The 12,911-nt window shown below is 30.8% G+C and overlaps 1 protein-coding gene across 36 annotated transcripts in view; it reads left to right on the forward strand.

The window, feature by feature from the left end:
* Positions 1 to 12,911, forward strand: part of LOC106878639 (thrombospondin type-1 domain-containing protein 7A) — a 1,055,067-nt gene that overhangs the window by 902,724 nt on the left and 139,432 nt on the right. For all 36 annotated transcript variants that reach the window (XR_008265800.2, XR_016244537.1, XR_008265799.2 and 33 more), the window contains one exon: positions 7,332 to 7,517. Coding sequence is in view for 29 of the 36 variants with exons in the window: in XM_089364004.1 (XP_089220130.1) it covers positions 7,332 to 7,517 (186 nt within the window). In the remaining 7 variants the exon portion in view is untranslated. The remainder of the gene's footprint in view (positions 1 to 7,331; positions 7,518 to 12,911) is intronic.

Genomic DNA, 12,911 nt, shown 5'->3' on the forward strand with positions numbered 1-12,911 from the left:
GTCATAATTTGTTTTCAAATCCAATAATACACACTCAGAAACAAAGATTTAATCATGTAGAAGCCAAATTATGGACAGAAATAGCTTAAAGTGTCAATGCTTATTTGTTTTTTAGTAATGCTTATAGAGAGGTGTAGGTTTACCATGTAACACAGTACCCATCGCTATAACTAACCACCAAAATACTACAATACTAATATATATTTAAACTAACCATACAGCAAACAACACTACTAGGAATACACACATTTCACCAAAATAGATATTGTTGCTTGATAGTTCAAATTTTTTCTTTTGAAAATAAATTTACGGTATTTTTAATATCATTCTACAATTTCCAATGTTTAAATCACAGAGATAAAACATAAATTGATGTTTCTATCATATGTTATCCTTGCCAGAAGGGGGTTAGGTGAAATAAGTATGAGTTAATTACAGCGTGCTGATGGTATTGTGTAGCTCTGTGTTTCAACATTGCTGGCTTTGTGCTTAAATTAGAAACTGATATATGTAATGATGAGTATAAACAGCAAGATGTAAAAGTCGTTGGTTAATATGAAGTTTTAAGAGTAGAAGGTTGAAGTTGGAGAGAAGGAAGAACAAAGGAGAAAGTGACACTATGGAAATGAACCAGATCCATGCAATTAGCAGCATTTCAGGTTAGAAATGTTTATTAGTTAGACATTTCTTAAGAAAGAGGAGTCAGAGAATTATTAGCATATCAAGCAAAATACCTTGTGGTATATAAGTTGAAATCCCGCTATGATCAACTTTGTCCTTAATCCTGTAGAAGCTGATAAATAAAGTACCAGTGAAATACTGGGTCAGTGGAATAGAAGTAACTAACACCTACCCTCAGAATTACTGGTTTGTGCCTAAATTACAAATAATAATAATAATAATAATAATAATAATAATAATAATAATAATGGCCCCACATTTTGGTCAAGGCCAGTAATTTTGTGTGAGGTGTAAGTCAATGGCATCAACCCCAGCGCTTAACTGGTATTTATTTTTAAAAAACCCGAAAGGATGAAAGGCAAAGTTGACCTTGGCATATAATTATAATAATAATAATAATAACAATAATAATAATTATAATAATAACAATCTTTTCTACTATAGGCACAAGGCCTGGATTTTGTGGGGAGGGATAGAGTCAAGCACATTGACCACAGCACTCACCTAGTACTTATCTACATTGCTTAATGATTAAATGGCTTTTGAGTAATTCCTAATCTTATGTTTCACATTGAATATATGTTAGTATCACTGATTCCTATTTTAAATTCTAACATACATTAAAAAATACACCCTCATTTAACTACTAACTCTAACTTGATATTATTTTGAACTGCAACTGTTTCATTTTATGGTAGAATTTTGATTAAAGACTTCTAACCATCACCTTTCCTTTTTAATTTCAAGTTTACTTCAAATTAACAAAATATAAGTTGTTTTAAATCTCTCAGCGAGAGATATAGAGTAACAGTACCAAATAGTAAAGTTTATTTGCCAGCATAATGTGGTGGTCCTGTAAAGGACAATGTTACTGGGGCTTAAACAACAGTGGCACTGTCCTTTATAGGACTGCCACATTCTGTTGGCAAATAAACTTTACTAACAAAACATAGTTTTCAGTTCAAGTTAAAATCTATTGCTCTTCATAGAACTTACCAAAGCTGTGAGGCTAGGTGTGACTCATACATTGCATGCTATAGTGGAATATACAGGAAATGTTTCAAATTTTTATCACTTGACTAATTTTCTTTGAACATGGTAATATTCCATTGATTTTAATTAGAAAATGTATAAAATGCTAAAATAAGCAGTAATAAGTAGACTAATTGGCTTGTAATTGCCTGGGATTATCAATAATTTAATGAATTAAAATGTTTAACACTTTGTTTTTCATTAATTAACTGAAAGAAGAGGGACAGTACCCATGAAATTGTTGGCTTTGCCATGGTGATAAGACTAATGGCTAACTTGGAGTTGTATAGGCTTCATTGATAAGAAGGAAATGCTAGATATCTGTGATGCTGACTTAGAATTTAGAAAAGGGATTAATAATATTGTGATGGGTGAGGTGGTATGGATTATGAGTGGAGGAGAGGCAATAGGTATAGTAGCCTGGGTCATAGAGTATATTTAGCTTTCTACTTCAGAGGTAAAGAAAGCAGAGTATTATATGGTGAGAGGTCTTTAAGACATCTGAGGAATAATGACTGTGAATGGAATATTAAAGAAGCTAGCACAAATGTGTGCATTTTATTAGTTAGAAATAGCAGCAAAAAGACCAGTAGTTACAGACAGTGGGGAGACTGGGGATATGACTAAAATTTGAAGTACGTCAGATTTTATGGAATGTGTATCAGAGGTTGTCACGTCAGTGCAATGGAACAGTCTGACAGGAATTTCCTTTCCAAGAGTTAATACCAAGAAGTGGGGAACTTAGCTCAAAGGTTTATCACCAGAGGCTATCAGTGGTTTTGGTTATGTCAATGCAAGAATATTACTTTTGCTTAATGGTACATGCAAAATAGTTTACACTCATATAATAAATTTCGATAATCTAATTACATCCATTATTACATCAATGAAAAATATTTAGAAGAGTAAATCCATAAGGCATAGGTGACATGAGTGAAAACACTGTTATTAGAAATACAAGTTATTAAATAAAAATGCAAAAATAACCTTACACATGGTTTATGAAGAGAAGGTTACTGATATTTTGATTGAGGGTTTGAGAAAGTTTTTCACACATTTTTATTTAGAAAATTATCTGCTACATTTCTCACCAGGAAGTAACTACTATTTTGGAAGAATTTAGGCATAACTATGTGCATACATTTGTGTGTGTGTGGGCATGCATGTTCAAATGTTTGTAAATGTTGATATTTTGCACGTGACTGAGTAAAAACAGTGCTGACACTGGCATTATGGTTGGTCATTCAGTGCTTTTGAACACCTGTAAAATATCAAAATCTCTTACTGAAGAAACAGATGAGTATCAGTGATGGGAAAAGCATCCAGCTTCAAAATCACTTGTCACCAAAGCCCTACAAGCATCGGAAAACAAATGTATGAATGAAAAAAAAAAAAAAAAAGAGAGATAAAGAAAATTGTTTACTGACCAAGAAACATATTTTTTAGAATTAACTGGATACATTGCCACTTAAATAGATCTATGAAATTCTTTGTTAGACTATTTAAAGAAATTTGACATTATGTTGTATGAGTTATGAGTTTTATAAACTAACCTAAGCATCAGCCTGAAGACCTGGAGAGAGATGGAACCACAGATAAGAGTGAAGGGGCTTACAAACAAATAAAAAAGAGACAGGAAAAAGGGCATGTCTCAGCTATTTAATTAATATGAGATCTTAGCTGTTCTTTGATCATGTCTGAAATAAGAGTTCAACTGCTATAAATCTTCTCATATTATGTAACTGGAAATCTGAAGAAAATACTTTTGTACTGAGTGAATTGGGTGGCATCATCAGCATACCATTTCTTTTGATATTGGAATTATGGTTGAAGGATTAGTCTAGGAACATTTAACACATTTTCTTTTTGCATTTGTCCTTGATAAAACTCATTGATAACTTGCCTATTTGTTTTGCTAATTACATCAATTGTTACTTGTGTAAAACAGCAATCTAATCCTTCTGTAGAATTACTACCAACCAACTGGCAAGTAGAAAGCTGAAGGTTATTCACTCTAATTGGAAATATAAAAAAAGATCAATAATCAATCAATAAATGGTCTGAATTCAGCAAGAGATGGAGAATAAAACAAAACATCTTATCTGATAATTGATGTAGTTCTGTACCAAAACCAAAAAATAAAAATAAAAGTAATTTCTTAATTAATGTCTATTGAGGATCAGATCTACATAATTCTCCCTCTATTACTCTACTCAACAATATCATGGTCACCAGTGATACTAGTTCTTATTATAACTTTTAACATTACTTATATCAAAATTAGTTTTTCTTTTATCATAATACATGTAATTAGTATTACTATTCTGTGCCTGCGCCCCACAATAAACTCAACTTCCATTTATAGTTGTTCGGATTAGTAACACTACAGTTCCATTATATATGTAAGGTTTTCGTTTGTTTGCTTTTTTAACCTTCTATAGTAACAGACATCATTGCAAAATTTTCTATACCAATTACCAGAATTGTGGCATTTCACTGTAGTTTTCATTTCAATTGTTACATTACATTGTCTTCCTATTACAATTATTGAAGACTTATTTTTTTGATATATCGAACTTTGATATCAGCAAAGCTGTCTTTATATGAATCATCAGCTTTTATACATTGTTGTGACAATTTACTTTTCGAGTAAATATACTTCAGAAGCTGACTTCTAAATCTATATCTGCTTTCCTTGTTCATGTTGCTAGTGTACTTAATACTTATCTAAATGCTGAGAAATGAGATTACTTATTTATTTCACCATGCTCATCAAATTTCATCATGTAATTAATCTTCTTCATTAACTAATATCACTATCTTGATTCAGACTCATCATTTGAACATCAACCTTCACTACTTTGCCCTACATTTTTCTGGATCTCCCTATCGCACAGGTTCCGACCACATTAAGCAATTGGCATTTCTTTATAAGGTTGCATTTATCCATTCATATTACATACCCATACCAATGCAGTCTTTTCTGTTTTTGATGAATGTAACAAAAAAGTTTAATCTTTATTTTACTGCTCCAATTGTATCACTTCATTTTTCAACAGTTTAAAAGGAATTTATATAACGGGGCAGAAATTCTTAGGAAACTCATTTTCAACATTGATTTAAAATGTTTTAACTCTTTCTTAAATTCAAAATTTCACAACAAATCTAGCTAAAATACAGCCCATAAAAAATGAGTTTTCTTTGTTCTTGTCTTTAAAAGGTTCCTACTCTGAGGTAGCAAAATGTAAGGTATCACTACCTAAAACTCTTCCTATATTCAGAGTTTGTTAATTCTAGAAAGAGATAAATATCACTTAATATACACAGTTTTTAAATACAGCCTACTAATAGTTTAATGGTGTGGAAACACAAATAATTCCACAAATTTACATAAACTGTCTTGTGTCTCCAAGCAATCCTTTAGGCTCAGTAAACATGGTTGGTCCCATTTGAAAAACAGGACACTGCTCGATAAGAAAACATAAGGACAAAAAGAAGGTTGATGTGAAAAGTGGAACAAGAAAACAACAGTTGAATAAAAATAGAAAAATAAAGAAAAGGCAAGATAACTAAGAATTGCACCACCACTTTGTCCATTAAAATCATTATTAGTTGGTGTAGAAGAGGCCAAAGTCTGCAAAGTTCAATCTGGAGAGGGTAGTGTCCTCCAGTTCAAAAGTTTTACCAACTGTAAGCATATGGACACATTTCTCTTGTTGAACTGGAAGACATCACCCTCTCCACATTGAGCAGTTATCGCCTCCTCATTAAATTATTCTACACCAGCTATACATGATTGTCATTTCAATAGATAAAAGGATGCAACTCTTGGCTTTCTTTCCTTCCTTTTTCTTTTCGTTTACATTCACATTTTGTTTCCTTGTTCCACTTTTTGCGTTAACTTCCTTCTTGTCTTTTTAATAGACCAGTGTCCTGTTTTTAAAATAGGACAAACCATGTGTATTGGAATTGAAGAATTGCTTGGAGATACAAGGCATGTTATATAAATCTGCTTAATTATTGTTTCCACAGCATGAAACTATTAGTAGATCATATTTAAAAACTGTGTATAGTAAATGATATTATATATACACACAATCAAATACACACACATCTACGCATGCATGCACACATTCTCACACACACATCTGCACATAAATATCATTGTGTAAGTATGTATATATATTCAAAGTTCTTATGCTATTTCATAAACAAATTTCTTTCCAACGTTTAGATATTTAAATTGTTAATTTTGACAATTATATATGTATCTTCCATCTATCATTTTGAGATACTTTCATCAACTAATGTTAAAACTCAAGACATTAATACTATCACTGACCTATCCTTAATATAGTATAAACAGTTTCTAGAATTTTCTACAACACCTGTTTGTTTTTCCTGCTTTTCATTTTGTTTTTCAGTTTGATTTTCTTAAACTGTTTTCATTTTTCCTGATTAAATTTAGATTAGCTGTAACTGAGTTTTACAAATACTATATCAATTGTAATTTATAATTACATCAAAAAAATTTTGAAAAGAAATACAAATGAATGTAAAAAATAAACAAATTCCTATCTTGCACACTTTATCTATAATCCATTTCTAAATTCTATAAGAACGGCTTTTTTTTTTCTTCATCACAAGCTGCAAGAATGGCAGAATAATTTAGAACAACTGTAATCTAAAATTGCTGTACAAAATGACTAAGTTTGGTTTATGTAGTCACATATTCTTAAGGTGTAACACCAAACTTGGTTGACCTGTATATCAAATTTTAATTGATTTAGTGGGAGGAAGAAAAATCAATATTTGTTCTCTGTCTTTTTTTTTTCTTCCAAAGTTTACAATTAAAACTGTTTAGGAAAATACAACAAAATTTTTAAAATGTTTAATTAAAATCTTGATCAATATATGAATTCTAATTGGTCAGGAGGAGCCTTTGTTTTATTACTCTTATCACTTACAGACGTGCGTTTGAGTCAGTATACTCATGTATGTATATTATATATATATGTGTGTGTGTGTGTGTATATTCATATATATATATACATATGTATGTATATCATCATCATCATCATCATCATCGTTTAACGTCCGCTTTCCATGCTAGCATGGGTTGGACGATTTGACTGAGGACTGGTGAAACCGGATGGCAACACCAGGCTCCAGTCTGATATATGTGTGTATATATATATGTATATATATATGTATGTATATATGTGTGTATGTATATATATATATATATATGTATGTATATATATATAATTTGTATATATATATATATATGTGTATGTATATATGTGTAGTATATATATATATATATGTATGTATATATGTATATATATATATATATATATATGTGTATATATATATGTATGTATATATATGTGTGTGTGTGTGTGTATGTGTGTGTGTCTGTGTGTATATATATATATATATATATACATGCACACACACAAATAATAAATAGTGACAGCCACATCAATATTCATTAGTTTTAGACTAAATTAATACTATTATACAATTATTGCACACATATATGAGTGAACTACTGAGGTGAAGATAAATATTGAAAGTATATTTTACTACTTTATATCTGTTTGTGTCTTTTACAGATGATAATAAGCAAGTTCCAGTAGCAGAAAGTAATTGCAAAGAGTCAAAGCCGTCATTATCAAAAGTCTGCCATATCGAATGCCGAGCACGATGCTTGGCATCCGAATGGAGTGCTTGGAGTAAATGTAAATCTATTTCTTGCATTGGAGATCAGCTTCATCGCAAAAAGCGACAACCTTACTCAGGTAATGCATTTTTACTTTTACAGAAAAATTACAATGGGAATGTTGAAAGATATTTCTGAACATTCATACATGTTTTGTGAATAAGTATACTTTTGAGAGAGAGAGAGAGAGAAAGTGGAGAGTGTGTGGTGGGATTGGGGTGGAACATTGCTACAGTATTAACAGTTTTACTTTCATTGAAAGAAAGTGAACCCTAATTGAGAATTCTTTGGAAATTTAAATGCAATCAAAAATATTTTTTTCTTCATCACAGTTTCATATTATCAATAACATTTCAATGAAATAGTAATTTCAAATTTCTCATTTCTGTGCATTCTTTTACACTGCTATTAAAAAAGAAATTTCTTTATTGTGGAGCTGAATAATTAAAGGGGAATTTAATTGAAATACAAATTTCGCCTATGTAAATTATTGATACGTACACAGCTCAATTAGATTAATATATTATATTTGTTTCCTGTGAAGTTCTCTTTATAAAAGATGGCTGTTTATGCTTTAGCTTCATGATGAGAGATACACACAGTTCTACAGACAAGCTGTTAGAAAATATCAGCCTCAAATCTATAATTTAGCTTCAATACTGCAGTCACACATGCATTATTCAAACATAAAGGCTACACGCAAATTCTTTAATGTATGTGATAAGCCTCGTGTAAGCCATGTCTTTGACGTTGGTTTGATTTGCAGTTAACATATTTTGATGTTCATATACCTTTTGGATAAAGCATAGATGTCATAACTGCAACTGTAATAACCCATTAATGGATATATCTGATTTAAAAAAAGTCAACTAACTGTGAGTAGCATAAAATAATCATTAAAAAGTAAACCAAAAGTTATCTATTTTCAAAGAATCTGGTAGATTTTTAATGCAATTTGAACAATTTGAAAAACTTTAACAGAAAATATGTAATATATTTCACATGTATATGTGATATACTACATTTATTGAATTCTGAAGTGGTTTTTAAGGAAATCCTTAAAAGTAAAATTTAATAGAAATATACATTAACATTTGAAGAATATTACGTATATCAATCAGGAAGAGCTTCAACGTGTAAATAAAATTCATTCTTATATTTCTACAATTCCAACTGTCTGGCAAGTTTATTTCCAAAACTGTTGTACAGCTTCATTACAATATCAATTATAGTTTCGTTATGATTATTCATTTAATCAAGATATTTCTTTGAGAGAATTATGTTTCTGAGAAACATTTTTATCTATGAAATGTTAAAACGAAAGTAATTTTTAAAAGATCAATATTCTTCATTGCTTGAGCTGAAAATAGATTATATTATGTTAATATTAACATAAAAGTTATTTTGAAGCCAGTGGCTTGACGGAATTGGTAGAACGTCAGACAAAAATCATTTGCCATATTTCATGGTATTTTTTATAGTCGGAGTTTAACTTTGCCTATCATCATCCTATAAAATAAATACCAGTTATGTAGTGCGGCAAGCTGTTCTCATATTTAGAAAGAAATCCAAATATTCATACAATCAGCCTGCCACATTCCGTAAATTTTTAATGTTGGTCTAAAAGTCCCTTAGATTTGATAATTGTTGGTGCCTTGGCTAAAATGGGTGTTTAATTATTTATACTTTCAGATATTTTTATTAGATCATCATGGAGACTTAGCTCATCTAATCTAAATATCTTCTAAATATTTCAGTAATATCTGTCTTTAATAGCATAGTTCCTTCCAAATTTTTGTTCACACCAAGCTATCAGCAAATATATATTCCTGCTACATGAAAGCATATGGTAGCCAATACCCATAGAGGAGATTTGTAAAGCATGCTATAAAATTATTATCCAGATGATATTGAATGTGTGTGGTTTCCAGTTCTGTTGTCTTGAAGTTATAAGGTTGTTATCCAGATGATTATATATATATATATATATATATATATATATATGTAATGGTTTCCATTTCTTTGCTCTTGCAGTTAATAAATAATCAGTAGAAGTATGTTATTTAGCTGCAAATTTATAGTCTATGTTCTTTTGGAAAGAACTTCAGTTATTCGGAGGAAATGAAAAATGATCAATCATATTTGAATATCGATATCTAGTATACATTGCAAAGATTTCATTGTAGACAGTGAGGTGAGCAAGATTATGTTTTTGGATGCAATGAAATTAATATCCTATACAAATACAACAATAGTTGTCAAAGACATTGCTGCTATTATGGCTTAGTTAACTGATCAAGTAATTATCAATGTTCGCTAAATTGTCAAGAAAATATTTTGTATAACTCTCAATCAATACTCATTTACATAGGATGTGTAAAAGGGAGAAGCTTTATTGGTTGTGGGAACTCGTTTTAAGTAGTACTCCTTTAGCATATCTCTAATACTATATAATCTTTGAAGCATCTAGAAGAGATTGTCTAAGAAATTTTACATAGCCACACATATATTTACATATGTGTGTGTGTGTGTGTGTGTGTGTGTGTGTGTGTGTGTGTGCATGTGTGTGTGCGCATGTATTAATGTAGTTTACTTGTTTGTGAACACAAGTAAAACCTCAACGAAACCAAAGTGTTCAATCCTGTTAAAGCACAATAAATACAATTTATTTTTTATTTCTAAACCAAATATAAAAAATATATAATTTGTTTCTCTCAAAACATACATGATGAACTCATCAGAGAAAGAGTAAGAGTGTGTGTGTGTAGGGCAGAAAGAGGGAGAGAGAGAGAGAGATCATGTGAGTAAAACTGAACACACAAATGAATGCTCTCTTGAGGTCTTGAAGTACAACGTTTGGAAAGAGCATTGAGTGAGCTAGGAGTACAAGAGAGCATACATTCAGTCAGTAACCAAAGGTAAACTACATACGATTCAAATGTTCATTCTACAAGCTGTGTATATTTAATACATTCACATTCATTCAAACATGTTAAGATATTTGCTACAGTAACTATCTTGAAAGAGAAATCCTCCTTAAAGACAACATGTCTGTAGCTGATGAAGAATAAGAATGCAGAAACACATGTCCTACAGTCCTTCCTCATTCAATGCCTCTGCCAGTTGGTTGTATTTATGTGTGAAAGTGGTCTTTGATGCAACCCTACATAAATGTGAAGTAAATGCAATCTTAGCAAGAGTTGAACTCAGAACACGAAATGACATACTTGGATGCCTCAATGCATTTCGTGTACTATTCTCAACCAATTTTGCTCTACACTGCCCTCAATGTGATGACAACAACAACAACAATAATAATAATAATAAACTTAGTGAAAAGAGTTATTATTTACCCTGAAGCTCTTAATGTTATATGATTTGTCTGCTTCAAAAATCTAATTTACAAAAGAGAAAGAAATTGTCAATGAAAACAAAAAGACAAAACAAAACGAAAAATGTTTTCTTTCATGAGAAATGAAAACAAAAATAAAACAATCACCTGCCTTTTCTGTATTCCCCACCTCTCTCTCTTTCTTCTCTAATAAAGTCTATTCCTGACAGAGTTTTAAAGATAAAGACAAATACACTTACTAATTACCTCATTTTTCTTCACTGGCTCCTCTTAAGTGGAAAAGAAAAACGAGATATTTTCTAACTGGACAGGAGAAATATGACTATTGTTTTAAGAGATTCTTCTTGCAGAAACAGTGGTAGTAGTGTTTTATTTAACTTCAATTCCAATTAGAAGAGAAAGAGACGCAATCCACACAATGTAGTTAAGTGTGTGCATGTGTATACATACACACAAATACATATATACAGACACACATGTATGTATACACGCACTCACATATATGTATATATACACACACATACATACATGTATATATACATATATATCCATACATACACATATTCACACACATACCAGTACAGGACTCTTCCTGAATCATATTTATTTATGTAATTATTCATAAAATAATGGTAATGGTATAATAATAAAAACTCCACTACTTAAAGCTGGCACAACAGCACAGAAACCAATGTTGTAATTTATTTTCCCATTGTCTTGTATAAATCTTTACATACATGTATGTAAAGATATATATATATATATATATATATATATATATATATATATGTATGTATTTATAAACATATAAACACATACACATGTGTGTGCATATCTATCTATATATATTGGTCTCGCCCGCCTGTTTTTGCTCCGCTGAATCCTTATTTGAGAATTTTAAAGTGATCTTCTTCTAGCATATTGACAGACCGGTTACTGGTCAATCTTATATACACAGGTACTATAATCTTCTTAGGATCTCGAAAAAAATTTTTCCTGAAACTTCTGATTCTTTTAATGTGCTAGTTTCCTGGTATTAAATTGATATTAATTAATATCGAATTTTTACCATATTATGTTAATTATATATATATATATATATATCTGTGTGTGTATACATTTACATACATATTCAAAGAAACATATAAACATGAATTTTGGTGGGGGCAGTTGATTAGATTGACCCCATGCGCAACTGGTAATTAATTTATCGACCCTGAAAGGATGAAAGCAAAGTCGACCTCAGCGGAATTTGAACTCAGAATGTAACCACAGACGAAATACTGCTAAGCATTTTGTCCACCATGTTAATGATTCTGCCAGCTCACCAACTTAATAATAATAACTTCATTTATTTGCCACAAGGGCAAAGACAGACAAAGTGTGGGGGTTTACATATAATGAAATGATAAAAAAAAATATCGTCTCCATCACCACATCTAATGTATCTAACAGCTTGTTGCTGGATGTGTCACTACCGTATCAGCTGCTCACTTCCTGCAGCCGAAAATGACACTTTCGTTTCAAAGTCTTGAGAACTTTGCAGTTTCAAATACTGATAAGAGATGAAAGTAGAAATATAGATATGTTGATAAGAGAAAAGAAAAAATTCAATATTTCTAAAAGATGTGTTGTTACCAGCCTCAGAAATAACTGCATTTAAAAGTATTAAACTAATCAGTGATGACAAAACCCAACAAAATAAAGAAACACCATTAGAATACATTAACATTTAACTTCTTGTACTGCTCTAAAGGTGGGTAGAGCGGGAAAGAGCTAAGAAGCTTCTAACATTATTATTATTATTATTGAAATCTGTACACTGAACACAATTACTGGTCTCCATAAATATTCAAAATCTAGTTTTAGTCATAGAATAGCAGCCTTAGCAGATTAGGTGTTTCTGTTTTAGTGTGTGTGTGTGTCCATTCAAAAACTAACTCTTTGGCATATTGTATAGATTAAAAGGGCCAAATAATATCAGGCAGTCAGTAATTGTCATCAAGGAAACCAAAGTAAAGAACTATTCCTTCATTTACATATATTAATCTCATCATCATCATCGTTTAACGTCCGCTTTCCATGCTAGCATGGGCTGGACGATTTGACTGAGGACTGGTG

This window comes from Octopus bimaculoides, chromosome 16 (assembly GCF_046866305.1).
Source record: "Octopus bimaculoides isolate indiv1 chromosome 16, ASM4686630v1, whole genome shotgun sequence".
NCBI classification, from domain to species: Eukaryota; Metazoa; Mollusca; class Cephalopoda; order Octopoda; family Octopodidae; genus Octopus; species Octopus bimaculoides.